The sequence below is a fragment of the Callorhinus ursinus genome, unplaced genomic scaffold (genome assembly GCF_003265705.2).
Source record: "Callorhinus ursinus isolate GAN/ISIS: 27379988/994484 unplaced genomic scaffold, GSC_fseal_2.0 scaffold43, whole genome shotgun sequence".
Taxonomy (NCBI): Eukaryota; Metazoa; Chordata; class Mammalia; order Carnivora; family Otariidae; genus Callorhinus; species Callorhinus ursinus.
This window is the reverse complement of record NW_027397105.1, coordinates 11,704,504-11,727,432: the sequence shown is the minus strand read 5'-3', so window position 1 is coordinate 11,727,432 and position 22,929 is coordinate 11,704,504. Positions and strand designations below refer to the sequence as shown.

The following is a 22,929-nucleotide window of genomic DNA, read 5'->3' as shown; positions in this document are numbered from 1 at the left end:
TCCCAGAGGGCCTCTCGCGCACCCCGCCACGTGTTTTCTCCGCCCGCCAATGAGTGGAAGCGCCGCGTGAGCCTGTTCCCGCCCCCCCCGGCGTGCCTGAGCCAATCGAAAAGGTGGTGTGTGTGCGAGGGCAAGTGGGGAGGGGGACTCAGCTCAGGACAGGGAGGCCCTGCTCGCAGGTCCCGGGGTCCCGGTGGCAGCCGGAGCGCTTGGTCCGCAGGCAGCAGGCGGGTGGTCCCCCCTCCGCCCCCACCCCGCGCGTGCGCGCCCCGGCCCCTCCCTCCCTGCCACCCCCCTCGGCTCCCGCGCGGCGGCGGCGGTTCCTCTCCCCCCTCCCCCCAGCCCTGGCTCCGGGGGACCCCGCGATGCCGGTCCGCACCGAGTGTCCCCCGCCGGCCGGTGCCTCGGCCGCCTCCGCGGCCTCGCTCATCCCGCCGCCGCCCATCAACACCCAGCAGCCCGGCGTGGCCACCAGCCTGCTCTACAGCGGCTCCAAGTTCCGCGGCCACCAGAAGAGCAAGGGGAACTCGTACGACGTAGAGGTGGTGCTGCAGGTGAGCGCCGGGCCGGGCCGGGCCGGGGCCCGAGGGCCTCCTCGCGGCGCTCACGGGCCGTGCCCGCCGCCGGCTCCTCGAGCCCGCAGCCGCGGACCAGGCCCTCGCCGCCGGGCCTCCTGCACCAGGCGCTTCACCCCCTGGGACCTGCCCAGCTGGTGTCTCACACTCTCCAAGCCCCAACCCTGACCTGCCCCTCACACCGGAGCCTGTCGTGAGCAGCTCCTGGCCGACCCTGAACACTCTCCCAGACCGTGACCGGCCTGGCTGGGATCCGGAAGCCCCCCGTGACTGGCCACCCTCAGACCTGAGTCCTTCCTCCCCAGGACCTGTCGCCCCGAGATCAGCTCTCCCTCCAGTCCCTCTCAGACCCTGAAGAACTCTCCTTTGGTTTCTCCTGACTCGGGACTCTACCCGTGGCTGGGCCCATGTCAAATTATCCCAGACCTGAGACAGTCCTCCCCCGCCTCCCGTTTCCTCTGTCCCAGGAATCCTCAAACCCTGGGGCCCTCCTCCCAGGATTTCTTCCTTGGGAGAGCCTAGTTTAGTCCCCTCCGACCCGGGATCACACTCCCTCCATTGGCCCCTGAGCCCTGAGAACCTCCTCAACCCACAACTGATTCCTAGCCTTTGGTACTTACTCTCTGAAGACCAGGCACTCACATCCTGGGTGCTGCTGGGTGGAGCTCCTCCCAGTCTGTTGGGATCTTGCCTCCTGCCCCCCTCCCCCGCCCCCAACCCGGAGCTGCCCCAGTCTCTTCCTGGCCCAGGCACCCAGCTGCCCCCAGCCCCAGGCCTCCTGCTCTAGGCTTCTCATGCTCCCTACCTCCATTATCTGGCCACCTCCAGTCCCCTCCCAGTCTCCCCAGCCTACCTCCCCAACCCATACCTTCATCTTCCTCCTCCTTGGCTCCAGGGGACCCTCTTTCTGTGTTCTTAACTTTTATCTGTACTGCCAGGGCTTCCTCCCAGTCTCTGATACCCATGTGCTGGGAAATCGAACTCACCCAGTATTATCTCTCACAAGGTATTTTCTTGCTGTCTGGGTACCACCCCCCCACCCCCTCATTTGACCTGGATTTCTATGTACCTGCTGCCAGCCCCTGATAGCTTTGGAGCTGCTGCTTTACCTACTCTGGCTCTTCTGCATCTCACCCCCTTCATGCAAATAGTAACACACTTGACATTTTTTTTCCCCAGTCAGTGATCAACAGTAGTTCATACTCCTCTCTCCCTTCCTTGCAAAACCTTCCTGTGTAGCTACCCTTGCCTGCCTCAGGACCCACTTTCCTCCTCCCTTTGTTCCTATTTTTCCTTAGCCTGATGCCCCACCTCCTAGGCTGTTCCCCAGAACCCCTCCCCATCTGCCCCCTTGAAAGGCCTTACAGAAGTTTTGAGGACCTAGTGTGCCACCTTACCTCTCCCATGTGTGAGGACAGAACCTAAGATTGTCTTTCCCTTATGTGCCCTCAGCTCTTTAAAAATGTTAAACCTTGAACAGCCTCTCTTCTGAGCGAGTAGGTCTCCCACCCAAAAGACAATGGGGATACATTTTCTTTCTGCTAACAGCAGAGCATCGTTGGCCTCTTTTTTCTCACTGTTTTGGGGGAATCAATAGTTTCATCTTTTTTCGGTTTGGAAAACTGCATCTTCACGTTAATTGTATCTTTGGTCTGTAAACTTAACTTTCTCTCGTGAGCCGTGGTATTTATAATAACTGGAAAACTGTTGTGACTGATTCACTCAGTCTTCATAATTATATGCCTAATGTGGTGATCCCTCTTCTCTTTTGTTTAAAATGTGAGAGTTTAGTATGAAGGTAAAGGCTTTTGCTTTTTCTTTCCTTTTTTTGTGGGGGGCAAGATCATAAAATTTTGGCAGTGAGATCTTGGTGTGGGTCATGTTTGGAATGATCTCGAATTTGTGCCCATTGTTTAATTTGACGGTTTCTGATGTGGTAGGGGACTCCTGGCAGGGTCGCTAAGTGTCAAAGAGAAGTCGTCTTTGGCTTCTTCAGCATCTCCCCCATTCTGTCGTTGGTGTGTTGTTTCTGACGTCCTGTCAGGTGCCCACTTCCTTGTGAACCAGTTGAAGTGGTGATTGAGTTGGTGCAGGACTGACTGGTCTCAGGGCAGCCCAGAGCAGAAGCCTGGCAGAAACTTCAGTAGGATGTCTGCTGGTGGAAGCCGTGGTCATGCGCAGGAATGCTGCCCTACATCTGGATTGGTGAGCTGTTTGTTCATCACTGAGACAGTCAGTGGCATGTGAATTGCCCCATCATCACCCTGGTTTTTCAGCTGGGACCAGTTTCTTGGACTCAGCCTTCTTTGCTGCTTGCTTTCTTTTTTTCCTAACAGCTTTATTGAAATATAATTCACCTACCATGCAATTCACCCACTGAAGGTGTACAAGTCAGTATTTTTTAGTATAGTCACAGAGTTGGGTAGGCATCACTGCAAACTAATTTTAGCACCCTTTTATCACCCCAGAGAGAAACCCCACCCCTTCGTCGTCACCCCTCTCCAACTCTCAGCAACCTACTCATTTTATTTTCCCTAAGATTTGCTTATTCTGGCCATTTCATATACATGGAGTCATACAATATGGGACCTTTTATGTCTAGCTTCTGTCGCTGAGCGTCACATTTTCAAGGTTTGCCCACATCGTAGCGAGTGGCCGTGCTTCGTTATTTTTTATTGTTGCATAATAATCCATTGTATGGATATATAGCATTTTGTTGATCCTTTGAGCACTCGGTGAATATTTGGGTGGTTTCCACTTTGGGGCTATTGAGTAATGATGCCGTGAACATTCCTGTATGAGCTTTTATGTGGACACATCTTCATGCGTCCTCGGTAGATACCTGGGAGTGGAATCCTGGGTCCTGTGGCAGCTCTATCCTTACCATTTTGAGGAACTGCTACACCGATTTCCAAAGCACCTACCCCATTTTTCATTCCCACCAACTGTGTATGAGGGTCCAGTTTCTCCACAGCCTTGTGGACACTTGCTACTTATTGCCTGTCTTTTTGATCACAGTTATGCTAGTGGGTGTGAAGTGGCATCTCATTGTGGTTTTGATTAGAATCTCCTTAATGACTCACGATGTTGCACCTCTTTCTGTGGGCTTTCTGGAGCACTTTTTTTTTTTTTTTTTTTTTTTTTTTGGAATTTCCAGTTTAGAGAGTTCCCCAAACCTTTGTGAGATTCTGGCTGGGTTTTCCTTGTTGCCATTGTTACTGTAACTACTCTGTTTCTCCTCTGCCATCCAGGGAGCCAAGACCAAAGTGAAGGCCAGGGTCACAGTGAAGGGGTACTAGAAAGAGCAGCTGTTGGACACAGCTGTGCTGTGAGACTTTCTTGCTAAACATTTGCCTTGCTATCTTTCTCATCGAGATGCTGGCCTGGCATTCAGTTCAAGTTCTCTGCATTGTAGTGTATTTGAGTTCACCAACCGTCATGGAGATGAGTTTGGGCAGAATGGGAGAGGCACATGGTTGAACAGAGGCCAAATTGAAAGTCTGATTCTTGAGCGTGTGATAATCTATGCAAAATGTTAGCCAATTTCCAATTCAGTTTTTAATCTTATTAGCAGGTATCCTGGCCACCTGATACCCTTTCCAGCAGCTGTGAAACCCCAAACTATATTGAATTCAGTGAGAATTGCATACATGAAATTTAAGGCCTCAGGTTAGAGCTGTGTGTCCTTTAAATAAAGTTCTTTGCTGAACCATGTTAGTGCAGATCAGCCACTTAAGATCGCATCCAGCGCCAAGGCCAGCCGATGAGGATATTTTAAGTGTTTTGGCAGTTTTTACATGGACTACCTTTGTCACCAGCACCAAACTGTGGGAGCATTTCAGCTTCACTGAAGCCCGTTTGCTTTGGTGCTGACCTCATCTGGCCGATTGTGTTTATTACAGTTTTTAAGGATTGCCTGAGTGATTTATGGTGTAGATGAAAGTAGTTAAGTCCCCGAATCTGATAAATACCACAAAACTTTGCTAGTCTCTTAAAACGAGACCTCACTTAACGTGTTAAAATCTCAACATGCCGAAGTAGCATGGTACTTGGGTTTGCTTTCATTCCAGGGGTCTGCTTTGTAAGGGAGCCCAATTTATCATGAAATCTGAAAATCTGCCTCTTCAGGATCGATCTGTGTAGATTTGGGTGAAATGTATCAGTCCAGGTGCACTCAGCTGCAAGTAACCATACCTACTTCAAATTAGTTTAAAGAATGAGTGAATCCAGCATCTCAGATTACAAGAAGCTTGGAGGTGGCTTGGTTCCAGACTGGCTCATTTAGGGGCCCCATTTCCTTCCATGTTTCTCTGCTGCCATCCTTGGCATTTCCTGGCCTGTTTGTCCTCATGGTCTCTAGATGGCTGCCATGGGCCTGGGCACCATGTGCAAGTCCTGCCACCACCAAGGGAAGAAAGAAGGCCTCCTCAAAAGCCAGCATCTTGCCCAGAGGCACCCAGGAGACTGACACACATATCTGATTGGTCAGAACTGGGTCACTCACCCCTAAACCGATGACTCACAAGGGGTCAGGGGCGCACATCTGCCTTGGATCCATCAGGGCTGACCAGGTCTTGTAGGGGCCAGGGTGGGTGCCAGAACAGGATCTGGGCCCTGGCAGCATGGAAAAGTAGGAAATTGGATGTTGGGTAGGCACCCTGCAGTGTCTCAGCAGCCCATAATTGGTGGATACTCAGCTTCAAAATCTCCCATGCCTGTTACCCCTGTTTATTTTAGCCTCCCAACTCTTCACCAAGAAATAGGCATTCGTCTGTGAGGTGGGCAGAGTGAACACTTAACGATACATTCCGATCTAGGGTCAGCATTTTGGTTTATAACTGAAATTTTTGCTCGAGCAATCTTCATACGATGCCTTTCCTGAATGTGCTGCCCATTTCATAAAGAACTAATGCAGGATTGTGCTTAGTGTAAATATAGGGGAGGAGTACACTTCTGAGACCCGCGGGAGGCCTGCGTTGAGCGAGCTCGCTGCTCCAGAAAGGCACTTCGGTCTCAAGATACTCAGCTAAAGGAGGTTGAGAAGGTCCTGGGATCATCTTGCTTCGTCTGAACAGGCCCGTGGGTAGGGAGGACTCACGAAGCTCTCAAAGGCCGGTGAGCCCTGGCCAAGCCCGGCGGGCACCAATCTCCAGGCCTCCCTTAGCCTGCCTGGCCTGTGACCTCAGGATGCGTGAATTTCCACAGTACCCCCAGCTTGTCTCCCAGGGGTTCCTCCATTTGTAACAAGATTGTGTGTCCTTTCTTTCCAGCATGTGGACACAGGGAACTCTTACCTTTGTGGATACCTGAAGATAAAAGGCCTTACTGAGGTAAGCACTCCTTCAAATGAACTAGAACTAGATGGTGGGCCGCATGCCTGGCATTCTCAGGGTGTGAAGGGCCAGGAGCATTGTGAGGCCTGATTGAAGCGCCCTGAGAAGTGTTGTTATTGTACTTCACACACAAAGCATGTAGTTTTGATGTGCCCTGTTGGAAAGTGTACGGATACACAAAACTTTAAAGTTTATAAATAAGTCACAATGTTACCAACACTGTTGATTTTCTTTTTAATCCTTTGGTGGGGAAAAAATAGAGTAGGAATATGGCTACCCATTGTCATAAGTTTAATGGTTTCTGGGATACGCATGAATCCTTCCAGAACTGAAGTCTTTGGCATCCCTTAAACCCCTTAGCTCACTGGAACAATGAAAGGTGATCATCTAGTTCCTAGCTGAAGGAGCTGCTATGGAAAATGTAGGCTGTTTTCTTTTCTCTGAACCAACTTTTTAAATCTCAGAACTTCTGGGAATATGGAAAGCAAGAAAGAGCATCCTTTCTTTCCCTGCTAGTGAGCAAATAGGAAGGGGAAGGAGGGGACGGAGCTGGCCGCCTAACTCCTCCATGAGGGCCTGGGCCTGACCTGGCTGCCGGGCCCTGTTGACCTGATCATTCCTCCGTGTCAATGGCCTGGCTCCACTGAGGCTTAGAGAGGGCCGGGAGGACGTCCTTGCTTTGCCCCTTGCTGGTGCCGGGGCAAAGCAAGGAAAGAGCTTTCTTTCTCTTTCTTCATCTGTAAAATGAGAATGAAAAATACCCTCTCTGCTACCGTTGTGGTGAACACAGCACAACGTGTAGTGTTGTTGAATCACTACACGGGCCCGAAACCCATGTAATGGTGGCATCAACTAGACTTGGCTAATCAATAAAAAGAATAGAATAGAGGGCACCTGGGTGGCTCAGTTGGTTAAGCGACTGCCTTCGGCTCGGGTCATGATCCTGGAGTCCCGGGATCGAGTCCCGCATCGGGCTCTCTGCTCGGCAGGGAGTCTGCTTCTCCCTCTGACTCTCTTCCCTCTCGTGCTCTCTATCTCTCATTCTCTCTCTCTCAAATAAATGAATTAAATCTTTAAAAAAAATTTAAAAATTAAAAAAAAAAAAGAATAGAACAGAATAAAATAAGCCTGCGCTGTCTACTCTGGGGGCTTGTCTAGAGGGGAAGAAACAATGTAAGAGCAAGAGGGGACTCCAATGTGATACAAACTGAGGGATACTAACCAAGGCCCTGAACATCCTCTGTCTTGAAACAATTGTTTCCGTCTCTTTGATTCACTCTGGTTCTCCCACTTCCCTATTAGAAGGTTGAGAATTGTCTGTGAAGTTTGTTGTTGAGATGAAAAGGTAACCTGTTCCTCGGCTCCAGAAACTTATCCAGTAGAGAAGGGGTAGAAAATGAGAGCAGAATGAAGGATTTCAGCCTTTGAATTTACGGTAGCAGGAAATACACAGAATATGCTCAACCCATAGGCAGCCAGATGTACCTACTGAAGGCAGAACATAAACAGTTGGCTTCATGAGGAAACCAGCAGAATCTGGCACGTGGAATGCTACCACTGACTCTGAAATCAGCCACACTGGTCGTAGGAAGGTGCACAGAAACGGCAAGTAGCATTAAGAATCCTGAAACGGGGGCGCCTGGGTGGCTCAGTCGTTAAGCGTCTGCCTGCAGCTCAGGTCATGGTCCCAGGGTCCTGGGATCGAGTCCCGCATCGGGCTCCCTGCTCCACGGGAAGCCTGCCTCTCCCTCTCCCTCTCCTTCTCCCACTTCCCCTGCTTGTGTTCCCTCTCTCGCTCTGTCTCTGTCAAATAAATAAATAAAATCTTTAAAAAAAAATAAAATAAGATCATTTAAATGATTGGATTTTAGCCCTAGTCTTCCTCGTGCCTACAATAAAGAAAATGAACTATTAAATTGGAGGTAATTTTTGTCTCTTAGCTACCTCACATTCACAAATGAGCACAGTTTTTAAAAAGTTTCTGTGCCTTCTGGAAATGAAATCCTAGAATTGTGAAGAATGGGTGTCAGGTAACATTTTCTTTGTAATTCTCAGCCAGCCACCAGTGGAGAGAGGGCACATTTCTAGGGAGGCCCCGTGGCTGGCACAGGGTCTAGGAGCCCAGCCTTCGGGGAGTCATGGCCCGACCCTCCACGCACTCACTAGACGGATTTGGAAGCTTCTGCTGAGGTTGGGCTAGACTTGTCTGAACCAAGGAGATAGGTCACACTAACCAAACTCACCGAGACCGATGTATACACAAGAGTGCTCGTTTACTCATTTCTAAAATGAGGTACGTGCATGTTCCAGAATTTCCCTCTGACTTAGTAGCCAATCGGGTGTTAATCCCCCAGGAGGTGGGTCTACATGGAAAGCCAGACCCATCACTGGAGAGTTTTTGGTGGGCCTGGAATCCGTGCGGGGAGTGATTTGGACAACCGAAATGGCTGACAAGAGCTAGACCCACTGTAGGAAGCCTTTGCCTGCTTTGGGGGTGGGGGTTGCTGGCTACGTCTCTTCCTCTCTCACTTCATTTCCTTGATATCCCTCCTGCAGATAAGAGTTTTTCCTCTGGCTCTAAAAATTACCGCCAGGGGGCGCCTGGGTGGCTCAGTCGGTTAAGCGATTGCCTTCGGCTCAGGTCATGGGATCCTGGAGTCGCGGCATCGAGTCCCACATCAGGCTCCCTGCTCGGCAGGGAGTCTGCTTCTCCCTCTGACCCTCTTCCCTCTCGTGCTCTCTCTCTCTCATTCTCTCTCTCTCTCAAATAAATAAATAAAATCTTTAAAAAAAATAAAAATAAAAGTAAATAAAAATTACCGCCAGTCTGGCTATAGTCAAGTGCTTGAATTTCCTGGTCCTGCCCTGAGAGATATTTCATCTTTTTGGTAATTTCTGTACCTATTGACTCTCATTCATCAGGCAGTATTTCTTTTATTTTAATTCTCAGAACTTGGGGGTACCTTGCAGTCACCCTGATATATTGCCTGAAATGTTTTCAGTGCAGAATCAATTCATTAGGAAAACTTGTGATTTGAGCTATAAGTATCTTCTTTGTATGGTAAGAGAACCACTTTATCATTTTCTTCTTTTCTGTCTTTTTTGTGGAAGTTTTAAAAAAAAATGTTAAAGCCCAAACCTCAGAAAATCCATACATCTAGCTTTCCATTTAAAATCTCAAGGCAGGTACTCACTGATACAGAACTTTCTCCCTTAGTAGTTCTTCCTAAAACAGATAAGCATAATTTAGTTTATACTTTTATTTTGTTTGTTTATTTATTTATTTTTAAAAGATTTTATCTATTTATGAGAGAGAGAGAGGGAGAGCACGCACGAACGGGGAGGGACAGAGAGAGGGAGAAGCAGGCTCCACACTGAGTAGGGAGCCTGATGCGGGGTTCCACCTGACCTGAGCAGACACTTAACTGACTGAGCCACCCAGGCACCCCTATTTATTTATTTTTAAGTACTCTCGACACCCAATGTGGGGCTCAAACTCACGACCCTGAGATCAAGAGTCACATGTTCTACTGACTGAGCCAGCCAGACGCCCGTAGTTTATACCTTTAAAATCAGGTTTCCATTTAGGAAATCTCCCCTTTAATTTCTTCACTCTGTATATGTAAATGTCTGTACGAGGAACCCAGACCCCGAGTTGGGGAAAGGGATTGTGGTTTGTCGAGGAGGGTGCTATATATTTTAGAGTTCACTGTTAAGACCACGGATGGCCTCGGTGGTGTGTGGTGAAGCAGGCCCCTCCAGTCCAGAGTGGAGTGCCTGTGGTTGTGCTGTTTCCTGGAAGCTGCTGAACCAGCATGGCAGTATCTGCTAGGGGCGTCCCCAGCTACGTGGCAGGTCAAGCTGAGAGACGGAGCAAAGCCAAACAGATTTACTTTAAACATGTGTAAATGTTTGATGCAGAATAAGAGGGGCCTACATAGGGCCTGAAACAGAAAGTGGTACCTCTGTGGTCCCAGGGACATTAGGGCTGTAATCCACAGTTTGCCAGGCCAGTGACCATCATTATCACTTTTCCAAGAAACACCAGGGGCTGGCAGGCTGGGCTGAGGGGTTGTCCAGTTGGTCTATTAGTTGGTTGGTTTTTTATAAATGCAGAGAAATGGTAGACTTCTTACAGTGCTAACTTTTTCTTCCATTAGTTTCTTTCAAAATCTTTGGGGCCTCCTTATTAGCAGGTGAACAAATAGCAAATAAAATTGACAAGAGTATTCTAAGCACCCAGTTAGGATGACAGCTTATTTTTTCCCCATGTGTTTCTGTTATTTTTTCCCCATGTGTTTCTGATTTTCCATTGTAGATGTGATTTACATATATTTTCCCTAGTGTAGATGGCCTTAGTTCATATAAGAAATGTATCCTAATATACCAAGGTATTCTGAAGAAAAAAAAACAAAAACCCAAAAACCCACCCCTGGAAACTTGAAGAATGGGCACAAAAGAGACAAATGACTGAGCTAGTTTGAGAACCAGTGGCCAGGCCGGGCGTAAGGGAAGACTTAGCTGTGAATGCTGTGATTTGGGAGCCTTTTTGGGTGTTTTCCTTGGGAAGTAACATCTACAGTTACTATCTGCTTTGTATCCTAGAATACCCAGAATTTACTTGTCTAAATTCTTTTCTGAGTGATCAGTATGTAACAAGTGAAGTCGAAGAAGGGTTCTCTGCTTCCGGCAAACTCCATAAAGTCCAAGAGACTCTCTGGGCACCTTCAATTCACATTGACTCTGCAGCCATTAGCAGATCACTGGACCTAACTCAGTTTGGGTCATTGCTTAGCAGTGTGATCATTTTTTCAGAGTCCCAGGAAGAAGTTAAAACCAGGTTGATTTTTCCTTTGAGAAAGGTAAAAACTCCTGTTTGACATCTTATTTTGATATTTGGATTTTTACCATAGGAGTATCCAACCCTTACGACTTTTTTTGAAGGAGAAATAATCAGCAAAAAACACCCTTTCTTAACGCGGAAGTGGGACGCAGACGAAGACGTTGATCGGAAACACTGGGTAAGTAGAAATTTGTCTCCTCTGGGCCCCCCAGGCGCTGCTGGAAAGCCAAGGAACTTAGCTCTCAGGGTCTTATCACTGTCCCCTGTTCTGTCACCTGTCCACTGTTCCTTCTCATCTCCTGTCTGCGGGGGAGCCCTGGGAAACATACCGCAGAGGCCTCTGTTTTCAGGGTTAGCACGAGGTGGAGATGCAGTTTCCAGAAAGCTGCTTCTCCTGCTGGCATCTCCGTATGGGGAGAGCCCCGGGGGAGCTTCTCACCCAGCTCCACACTGACACGCACGGTCTCAACTTCAGCATCATCAGGATGCCACTGAAAATTCCAGCTCCCCCACTTTTAACTGTCAAGTATGGGATGTGTTCTCACTCACTGGTAGTGAACATTTTGAGACAACTTAGAGTCACTGTCCTCAAGTCTTTTCATTGGCTTTCACACAACTGTATGTCTTCAAAAATCCATTACTCAACCTGTCATAATAGCCTTCTGACTTAGTTGACCATGGCGATGATGAATTTTGGTTTATTTTATTATTATTTTTTTAGTTTTTAGGTTTTTTTAAGATTTTATCTTTAAGTAATCTCTATATCCAACGTGGGGCTCGAACCTGCAGCCCTGAGATCAAGAGCCACACACTCCACCGACTGAGCTAGCCAGGCGCCCCGATGAATTTTGGTTTAACATTGAAGAAGTCTAATGGGCTCACCCTCTAAACCCACCCGAAGTGATTGCGTCAGTAGTGAAGACTCTAGAACTCCTCCTGCTTCCCACTGCCCCTCTCACCTGGCTGTTCAAGCTCTCTCCTGATTCTGGCACAATAGTCCTTGGACAGGACTCCCTATTATAGACCCTCGTCCTAGTTAACCTTACAGTAGATTAGCCGCTTTGCTTGTTAATGTTTTCTACTTGAGATAAGAAAGGAACATCTTTCAGATGCTGAGTTTCAATTAATTTAATTTAAATTATTTAATTAATTAAATTTAAACTTGAGCTTTTAAAACCATTTTTTGTAAGCTACATGTTTTGGCTGTTGCAAATAGACACCGAAAGTCAGCCATTTGTGTGTGTATCTTACGAGGGAATGAACAAGATCTGAGTCTCTTAGGCTGCTCAGTTGGGGAGCTCGAGTGGGGCACGGTGGTGCCGGCATCAGGGAGCAGAGTTGGAGGTCTCCCGGCTGCCATCTGGTCCCGCCCTGCCCGATGCCGGCTCTTCCCATGCTGCTCGAAGCCTCACAAGATGGCTCCTTTCTCTCTTGGATGGCCCCAGTGGGAAAGCTCTTCTTGTACTGAACCACAGCCTGTCTCCCATCCAACTTGGTTTTCCATCTCATATTGGTTCTACAAAAAAAGCAAGGTCTCTGAGACTCAATGAAAAGTCAATTCTAAGCTAGGTCTGCTGCAAATCAAATACCTGGAAACCAGCTGTTAGTGTTCCAGACTTCCACCAGAACACCAGAAAATATCTGGTTCTCCTTTGCTAGGCTGAATTGAAAGATTTTGAGTGACAGAAGGACAAAGAAGGCCACCCTTGATATGGGTGGATGAGGAGCTTGGCCTCTGGGCCCTTCCTCATTCAACAGTCCGGTCCCCTTTGCAGTACTCAGGTTCCCATAACTTTCCCAGCCCACTCCGGAGTCCCAGAATCCCATGTGGGATCCCTGTTTGTCAGGGACTCGCAGTGCCTGATACAGGCATGCCCCGGAGATATTGTGGCTTCCGTTCCAGACCACCACAATAAAGTGAATATTGCAATAAAGTGAGTCAAATGAATTTTTTTGGTTTCCCAGTGCATATAAAACTTATGTTTATGTGATACTGTAGTCTATGAAGGGTGCAATAGCATTAGGTCTAAAACAACAACGTACACACCTTAATTTTAAAATACTTTTTAACTAAAAAATGCTCAGCATCCTCTAAGCTTTCAGCAACTCCTAATCTTTTTGCTGGTGGAGGGTCTTGCCTCAGTGTCGATGGCTGCTGACTGATCTCGGGGGGTGGTTGCCGGAGGTTCATTTGGCGGTGGCAATTTCTCAAAATAAGACAACAATGAAGTTGACCACATTGATCAGCTCTTTGTTTCACAAACGATTTCTCTGTAGCACGAGGTGCTGTTTGATAGCATATTGGCCCCAGTAGAACTTCTTTCCAAATTGGAGTCCATCCTCTCAAACCCTGCTGCTGCTTTATCAACTAGGTTCATGTGATTTTCTAAATCCTTTGTTGTCATTTCAACAGTCCTCACAGCATCTTCACCAGGAGTAGATTTTATCTCAAGAAACCACATTCTTGGCTCATCCATGAGAAGCAGCTCCTCATCCGTTCAAGTTTTATCATGAGATTGCAGCCATTCAGTCCCATGTTCAGGCTCCACTTTTTTTTTTAAATTTTTTTATTGTTATGTTAATCACCATACATTACATCATTAGTTTTTGATGTAGGGTTCCATGATTCATTGTTTGTGCATAACACCCAGTGCTCCACGCAGACTGTGCCCTCTTTAATACCCATCACCAGGCTAACCCATCCCCCCACCCCCCCCTCCCCTCTAGAACCCTCAGTTTGTTTTTCAGAGTCCATCGTCTCTCATGGTTCATCTCCCCCTCCGACTTACTCCCCTTCATTCTTCCCCTCCTGCTATCTTCTTCTTTTTCTTTTTTCATAACATATGTTGCATTATTTGTTTCAGAGGTACAGATCTGTGATTCAACAGTCTTGCACAATTCACAGCGCTCACCATAGCACATACCCTCCCCAATGTCTATCACCCAGCCACCCCCCACCACTCCAGCAACCCTCAGTTTGTTTCTTGAGATTAAGAATTCCTCAGATCAGGGGGGTGGGGGGATGGGTTAGCCTGGTGATGGGTATTGAGGAGGGCACGTTCTGCATGGAGCACTGGGTGTTATGAACAAACAATGAATCATGGAACACTGCATCAAAAACTAATGATGTAATATATGGTGATTAACATAACAATAAAAAAATTAAAAAAAAAAAGAATTCCTCAGATCAGTGAGGTCATATGATACATGTCTTTCTCTGATTGACTTATTTCACTCAGCATAACACCCTCCAGTTCCATCCACGTCGTTGCAAATGGCAAGATCTCATTCCTTTTGATGGCTGCATAATATTCAGGCTCCACTTTGGTTCTAGTTCTCTTGCTGTTTCCACCACATCTTCAGTGACTTCCTCCACTGAAGTCTTGAACCCCTCAAAGTCATCTATAGGGTTGGAATCAACTTCTTCCAAACTCCTGTTCATGTTGATACTTCGACCTCTTCCCATGAATCACAAATATTGCTAATGGCACCTAGAATGATGAATCCTTTCCAGAAGGTCTTCAGTTTACTTTGTCCAGACCCATCAGAGGAGTCACTATCTATGGCAGCTACAGTCTTATGCAGTGTATTTCTTAAATAAGATGACTTGGAAGTTGAAATGACTCTTTGATCCACAGGCTGCAGAGTGGATGTTGTGTTAGGCCTGAACACAACATAAATCTCACTGTCCATCTCCATCGGAGCACTTGGGTGATCAGGTGCATTGTTACGGAACAATAATATATTTTTTTATTATGTTCCGTTAGCTACTATATAGTACATCATTAGTTTTTGATGTAGCGTTCAGTGATTCATTAGTTGTGTATAACACCCAGTGCTCATCACAACATGTGCCCTCCTTAATATCCATCACCTGGCTACCCCATCCCCCCACCCCCCAAACAGTATTTTGAAAGGAATCTTTTTTTCTGAGAAGTCTCAATGTTGGGCTTTAAATATTGAGTAAATCATATTGTAAACAGATGTGTTGTCATCCAGACTTTGTTCCATTTGTAGAGCACGGGCAGAGTACATTTAGCATAATTCTTAAGGGTCCTAGGATTCTCAGAATGGTCAATGAGCATTGGCTTCAACTTAAAGTCACCCAGCTGCATGAGCTCCCTAGCAAGAGAGTCAGCCTGACCTTTGAAGCTTTGAAGCCAGACATTGACTGCTCCTCTCTAGCTCTAGAAGTTCTAGGTGGCATCTTCATCCAATACCAAGTGGTTTCATCTACACTGAAACTCTGTTATTTGGTGTAGTGTAGTTGTTTAGTGTAGCGTATTCATTATCTTAATGAAGATCTAGAATCTTCTGGAGAACTTGCTGCAGCTTCTACATCAGCACTTTCTGCTTCACCCTGCACATTTGTGTTACGGAGACGGCTTCTTTCCTTAAACCTCCTGAACCATCCTCCGCTAGCTTCAGACTCTTCTCCTGCAGCTTCCTCAGCTCTCAGCCTTCGCAGAATTGAAGGGAGTCAGGGCCTTGCTCTGGGTTAGGCTTTGGCTTAAGGGAACGTTGGGGCTGGTTTGACCTTCTCTCCAGACCACTAAACCTTTCTGCACATCAAAGCCTGCTTTGTTACCATTCATGTGTTCACTGGAGTGGCACTTTTCCTTTCCTTCAAGAACTTTTCCTTTGCATTCACAACTTGGCTCACTGGGCCAGGAGGCCTCGCCTTCAGCCCTCTCTCAGCTTCTGGGAGGTCTTCCTCACTAAGCTCAATCATTTCTAGCTTTTGATTTCAAGTGAGAGACATGGGACTCTTCCTTTCTCTTGAACACACCGAGGCCATGGTGTGGTTATTAATTGGCCTCATTTCAATATTGCTGTGTCTCAGGGAAGAGGGAGGCCTGAGGAGAAGGAGAGAGATGGGGGAATGGCCAGTCAGTGGAGCAGTGAGAACACAGACATTTATTGATGAAGTTTCCTATCTTATATGGGGGCAGTTTGTGGTGCCCCAAAACAATGGCATTAGTAACATCAAAGATCACTGATCACAGATCACCGTAACAGATATAAGAGTAATGAAAAAGTTTGAAACGTTGCGAGGATTACCAAAATGTGACACAGAGACACGAGGTGAACAAATGCTGTTGGAAAAATTGTGCCAGTCGACTTACTCGACACAGGGTTGCCACGAACCTTCAATTTATAAAAAAAAAATGCACTATCTGGGGGCGCCTACGTGGCTCAGTTGGTTAAGCATCCAGCTCTTGGTTTCGGCTCAGGTCATGATCTCAGGGTCATGAGATCGAGCCCCGCGTGGGGTTCCACGCTCAGCGTGGAGTTCCACGCTCAGCGTGGAGTCTGCTTGAGTTTCTTTCTCCCTCTCCCTCTGCCACCCTGCCAAATAAATAAATGAATCTTTTTAAAAAAATGCAGTATCTGCAAAGAGCAATAAAGTGAAGTACAATAAAATCAGGACTGCCTATAAATTAGAATCGGAGACATTGTTTTTCACCTTCAAGTTTTCCTGAGTGATATTTAAAGCTGGTATCATGGTGGTACCCTAAAGTCAAGATTCTATATACTTAATCCAGTTAGAATAGAGATATACATGTGACAAATTCTGAGTTAATACCTCTGTATCCTAAACTTTATTTATTTTTTATAAAATAATGCACTTATTTTTAAATATTTGAGTAAACAGAAAAGCAAAGGGAAAAAGATCATCTGTAATAACAATATCCGAAGTTAAAACAGATAGTAACCTTCTTTCTTTCTTTCTTTCTTTTTTTTTTTTTTTTTTTACAAAAATAGAATTATAAAAAAGAATTTTGTAACCTATTTCTGGTCTCCTTTTTTAAAAGGACTTAATCATATGTTACCCATTTCCTGTTTCCACTTCACTGGCTGGCCCCAAGCCACGCTCCTGTGTCAGAGGACCCCGCTTTAGTAAACCCCTCTCTCCCTTCGGGGTGATGTGCTGGCTCTAAGTTGTTCTGCATGCCTAGTGTTGATTCACTTATAGAGATCTTCTCGCTAATCCTTCCTGGCTTTGCTTGTGGTAAGGTGTCCTGAGAAAAGCCTCCCGGAATATCATCCGTTCCCAACCCCGGGCCTTTTCCTGGACCACATTAACTAGGCAGGCGTAGCCCTATGGTGCCTCGGCTGGAGGCCAGGCCCGAGTTCACTGGTGGGGACCTCAGGCTCCCTTCCCCAATCCTCAGCGTTTGCTGCTCTTGTGGGCCGCATCCAGCAGCCATCAGACCTTTGAGAAGGTGGTTGCTGCTGGGCGCAGAAGGGCAGTGGTGACCCCAGCCTTACCTTCCGTCGATCGGTCCTCATGCTCAATTTTTTTGCTTTCAGGGCAAGTTTCTGGCTTTTTATCAGTATGCAAAATCATTTAATTCAGATGACTTTGATTATGAAGAACTGAAGAATGGGGATTATGTCTTCATGAGGTGGAAGGTAAGGTCCCAGCCCAGCCAGAGCCTGCATTGTATCCAGCACCCCATCTGCTCCCCGGGTCCAGTGCTTCATTACAGTTTGTCTCCATGGAGTGCCTTTACACGCTCATAAAAAGCAGGCAGGGCTCCAGGCCACACTGACCAACTGCTGCCATGGTAGACGGTTTGTCTTTGGTAACACCGTTTGGTGGTTAGCAGATGAATTCATGACTGGGGGCGGGGGCGGCGTGGTCGCCCTCAGCACCGTCGACTCTCCAGGTTGAGTCACCTCCGGTGTTCTCTGGACTCAGGGGAGGACCAGAGTCGGGCTCCATCATTTCCTACTCTCAGCAGAGAACCCGTCTTAAGTGGCTCTTCCCTCACCACGTCCTAGCCACCAAGCTTCAGTGCCATCTCAGCTTGTCTGGTTCCCTCCAGCAGGAAATGAGGGACCGGGAATGGAATTTGGGTTTTCCACTCACCAGCCCTCAGAGAACTCCATCTGGCTGGACTTGCGAGATTGGCTTTGGGCTGACAAGGCTTTTGTGTTCCCTCTTTTGATAGCCTGGTATTTACTGTGTTCCAGCCGCAGGCTAGCAAAATCATGAAGTGGGTTTGTGACATCACGCTGTGAACAGACACCCACTTCCAACCCCTGGTCCCCAGCCTGCAGGAAAAAGCTGTTTTATCTTGAAACCTTGCCAGCTTTCATGCAGGCAAATCATTTAGAGGAGTTATTCCCAATCTTTAGTTTGTACAGCTAATAATTTGGGGGGGCGGGGCGGGGGTCGTCACTTTTTGCAGAGATGCTGGCCAGGTGCAAAGAGTAAAAGCTGAGTCCACCCTTGCGAGCTTGCCGCCTGGTGTTTGGAAACGTGCCGGCTAATAAAGTACTAAAGGAAGTATCTTGCAAGGTTCTAATTTTAAAATTAATTTTTATTTTTTTATTTTTTATTTTTTTTTAAAGACTTTTTTTTTTTTTTTAAGATTTTATTTATCTATTTGAGAGAGAGAGAATGAGAGACAGAGCACAAGAGGGAAGAGGGTCAGAGGGAGAAGCAGGCTCCCCGCTGAGCAGGGAGCCCGATATGGGACTCGATCCCGGGCCTCCAGGATCATGACCTGAGCCGAAGGCAGTCGCCCAACCAACTGAGCCACCCAGGCGCCCTAAAATTAATTTTTAAAAACTAGCATTTCAGAGGTTGAAGAAGGGGACGGGGAGAGTGTCTTAAAAAACAAAACAAAACAGTGGAGTTGTTTGGTCTCCAAAGACCTTCTCAGCATGACTCACTGTGGGCTCTCCGTGGACCTCTTGGGGCCCTGAGGCCACTGACCTCATCTTCCTGGAAGAGTAGGTGCCCAGACGTGGCCTTTCAGCTTGGCCATAGCCAGAGATTATAAGCTCGCCTCTTCCCAAGGTGCCCGAGCAAGATTAATACCGTTCTGATGGCTGTGGATGAGGTGTCGAGCTTTTTGAGGGGCTGTTATGGGGGCAGTTGGTGCTTGGTCTGCCCTCAGAATGCAGAGGTGATCAGGAACCCAGCACCAGTTCCTGGGGTGGAGCAGAAACAACTTCTTCCTGGGTCGTTCTGTCTGTGGGCTCTGAAAGGTAGGTAGGTATCGATTCACTTTTGAGACGTGTGGACCATAGAACCTTCTCTTCATTGCCGATCTCAGTGAGCTCAAGACCCAGGCTACTGCATTAGTATCTAGAATGCTGTTGACAGATGGGGTTGAAACGCAGATGTCCGCCGCCGTCCAGCAAGCCTGGGCAAGGCCATGTGACACTGGAACCCGAGAACCACCTGAAGGCTAACGGGGAGCCCCAGATGTGGCGGGAGCACGCCGTCTGTTACTGACCTCCTCCGTCTGTGTGCAGGAACAGTTCCTGGTCCCAGATCACACGATCAAAGACATCAGCGGTGCCTCCTTTGCTGGGTTCTATTACATCTGCTTCCAGAAGTCGGCAGCCTCCATAGAAGGCTACTATTACCATAGGAGTTCAGAATGGTAAGGCACCCCAGAGGCGAAGGGGGCGGGTTGCTGCCCGGGGGTCGGAATCCAAAAGAAACCCCACCCCCCCACCCCCCCGCCTGTCTCTGAGTAGCTTTTATGCTCTATCTGCATGTGGAGGGCCTCTTTGAATGATCTCAGCTGCCCATGGAGGGGCTCCTATCCCTAACCACAGAGCAGAGTAAATAAGATGAAACCAAAGTGCTCAATAAAGGAACTCACTGCTCAAAGCTTTCAAGCAGTTCTGTATTATCAGCAGTGTTTCTCCCAATCTTGGCTGCTCTTATATTTCCTCCCAAATTTAATCAGTAACTACAATGTAAGCTCCAGCTATGGACAGGGTGAGTTTTGCTGTTAGCAGCCTTTCTACTTTTGTGGTCACATTCCTTAGATGCCGGCCCCACGCACTCTTGATCTCAGTCTGGTGACCAGGGGCCCCCATGGGAGCTGATGGTCCTGCCCTGTGTTTCATCTGAGGTGAAAGACTGAGTGCCACTGCAAGTGCTAGCTTTTGTCACCTTTCTGGGGACTCTCCTGCCCTGTCACTGCTGCTCCAAGCGCCTTGCTATACCTGAAGAAGGAACCCTGTCACAAAATACCTGATTTCCTCTCTGAACGTAGAAACACCGCATTCCCTTCCAGATGTTTTGTAGTTCGGTGACTTGCAAGTGATGCTTCCCTGGCTTGACTCAAGTTCCTTGTTCAGTGGCAGCAAAATGACATCTGCAAATAAACGCCCTTGGGCTCAGCACAGTGTCCGCTCCCCTGAGAGCCACAATTACCAGGGTTTCAGTAATTGCTCTGTTTTCAAAGGAGTTTTTAAAACCTGTTACATGCTTTTTTAAATAACAGCGTTATTGAGAGAATTCACATACCATACAATTCGCTCATTGAAAGCATGCAGTTCGGTCATCCTGAATATTCACGGTTGTGCGGCCGTCGCCCCAATCAATTTTAAAATGCTCCCCCCACCACCACGAGAAACCCCGTTCCCCTGAGCCCCATCCCCTCTTGGCCCGAGGCAGCCAGCCGACTTCTATAAAGACGTGCCTATTCTGGATATTTTCTGTAAAGGGAACCACACACACTATGAAGCTCCTTTGTGTCAGCTTTCTTACCCTCAGCCTAATGCTCAGAAGGTTCGGCCATGTGGCAGCATGGATCAGCCCTTCGTTTTTATTGCTGAATAATTTTCCTTCGTATGGATGTACAGTAGCCCCTCCTTATCTGCGGTTTCGCCTTCCGCTGTTTCAGTTACCTGCGGTCGGCCGTAGTCCAGAAGCGGATGGTAGTCCGTGGTAGCCCACCACTCGGTCACACGCCTGCCTCACTCACCTCACCTCATCTCCTCACGCAGGCGTGTTCTCACCTCCCATCCTCACAGCAGGAAGGGTGACTACAGCACAAGAAGGTCTTTTGAGACAGACAGAGACCACATTCACGTAACTTTTATTGCCGAATATTGTTATAACTATTCTGTTTTATTATTAGTTACTATTGTTCATCTCCTACTGTGCCTAACTTATAAATTACACTTTATCACAAGCTTACGCACAAAGCGTCTATAGGGTTCAGTACTATGCACGGTTTTTGGCATCCACTGGGGGTACTTGAACGTATCCCCCACAGATAAGGGGGGACTGCTGTACCACATTTTGTTTATCCATTCATCAATTGATGTGTTATTTCTACCTTCTGCCTATTGTAATTAATGCTGCTGATTGTATAAGTATCTGTTTGAGTTTCTGCTTTCAATTCCTTCGGGCATATACCCGGGAGTGGAATGGCTGGGTCCTATGGTCATTCTCTGACTTTTTAAGGAACTGCCAAAGTGTGTGATGCACCAGGGTTCCAGTTTCTCCACATCCTCCCCAACGCTTGTTATGATGTCTTTACAATTATAGCTACCCTCGTGGTTATGAAGTGGGGTCTCATGGTTTTGATTTGCATATTCTGATGGCTGATGCATTGTCTTGATTTTTCTTTTTTAAATTTTTTTTGGGCTGAGAAATAAACTGCTTTTTCCCGTGCTCCTCCTCACTCCCATGTGAAACAAGTAAGGGGAGAGCTAGCATCTACCCCATGAACTCTTGATTGTCCCCCGGGGGGTTATCATCCCTGTGTGGGGATTGTCCCCGCCTCTGTTTCTCCTTCATCTGCTTAACTCCTCAGAGCACCTCCCAACGGGGCAAAAACAAATACCTCAGAACTCTGATGCTCTCAAGCCTCATAGCCATGTCTAGGGAGGCGAGAAAATGAAGGTGAATGGTAACATAAGCTTTGGGGTTAGCTGGGAAGTCTCTGTATTCCGTGAGAAGTGGGGTGTGCCTCTGCTCCCCGTGCAGTCCTGAGGATGTTCCAGCCTGACGTTCCCCGAGGAGCTGAGGTGCTAGATGTCATAGAGAGGCAGAGTGGAGGGCAGGGGTGAGGCCCAGGGCCCAGGGCTTCGGTCCGCATCTTCTCCCAGAGCTCACTCTGCCTCTCCTTTCATAAGATGTACCATAACTGCCTCATGGTCAGAGCACGAGGCCTAAAAGCAGCTCCTCTTACACAGAGCTCAGGAGGATTAACCAAAGAACTAGAAAGAGAACCAAACATGGTGCAGCCGAAGAGGTCTGAGATGCACCCGCGATCCGGTTCCAGCCTGGGGCTCGCTGGGCGCTCCGGTGGTGGGGAGGGGGTTCTGCACCTCTGTTTGGTTTTCAGGCTGCTTAGACCGCCTCCCGTTTTCTCTCTCTTCCCGCACTGCAGGTATCAGTCCCTCAACCTAACTCATGTTCCTGAACACAGCGCACCCATCTACGAATTCCGGTGACAGCGGTTCAGAGCAGGAACCAAATAAAACTGAACTTGGCAAAAAAAAAAAAAAAAAAAAGAACTTTGCCAAGAAAATTGTGTACCTGCCAGAACCAGGAGAACGTGTGTTCCTGTTTCTTCATGAGCAGATTCGCATCAGAAGGCATGAATGTTAACCCACAGAATCCAAGGAGCATGGCCAACCAGCAGGGCAGGCGAAGGGAGTGTTCTCTGTTCTTCCTCCCTCTCTGAGGCAGTTTGGTCTTAATCTGTTTTTAAGCTACCTTAAATGCACTTTTCCTTGCTGCACAGCTAACTTCTGTATCACCGAAAGGCCCATTCCTCCCTCCAGCCCCACCTCCAACCAAGTAGAAGGTCAGCGCCCCCCAGTCACCCGCAGCCTTGGTGCTCAGTGGTCTCTGCCCAGGCCCCAGCCTTGCGCGCCGGCCCCCTCCCCCATCCCCAGTTGCTTAGTCTGGTAGCTCAAGAGAAGGCAGAGCCCCAGCACATGTGTGCCCCCCACCCCGAGCTCTGTGCAGGGAATCAGGGCGCTGCAGCAGCATCCGCCAATGAAACAGGAGGCAGAGGCTGCTTCACGGGGTCACCTGGCGCTGCCCAGCCCCACCACGTTAGTCAGTGGCTGGCAGGTTTCCCTGGGCCCGCCATCGGGGATCACTGAATTTAAGGCTTCCGGATCCCTGGCAGGAATAGATTTCAATCCTGCTTTACTCAGCACGTTTGCTCCAAACTTTTTGAACTTGAGGGCAATACTAAACTTAAAAAAAAAAAAAAAGAAAGAAAAGAAAAAAAAGAAAAAAAAAGAGTTTTTTTATTACAAAATTATTTTTATGGTCCCTTTAACAAGGACCCTATGGCAAATGCACAATTATTCAGAATTACATTTTATCGTTTTCACATTGAAAACAACAAATGTTGACTTAGTAATTTTTATACCTATATCTATATGTAAATGT

General features: G+C 47.7%; 1 protein-coding gene across 1 annotated transcript; it reads left to right on the top strand.

Annotated features, from left to right (window-relative positions):
• Nucleotides 1–123: 123 nt before the first annotated feature.
• Nucleotides 124–22,245, top strand: GID4 (GID complex subunit 4 homolog). The gene is made up of 6 exons (XM_025864153.2): nucleotides 124–554; nucleotides 5,846–5,905; nucleotides 10,822–10,929; nucleotides 17,067–17,168; nucleotides 19,026–19,156; nucleotides 21,911–22,245. Exons 1-6 carry the CDS (start codon nucleotides 366–368, stop codon nucleotides 21,972–21,974), a joined length of 654 nt encoding a protein of 217 aa, XP_025719938.1. The 5' UTR covers nucleotides 124–365; the 3' UTR covers nucleotides 21,975–22,245.
• The last annotated feature ends 684 nt before the right edge of the window (nucleotides 22,246–22,929 follow it).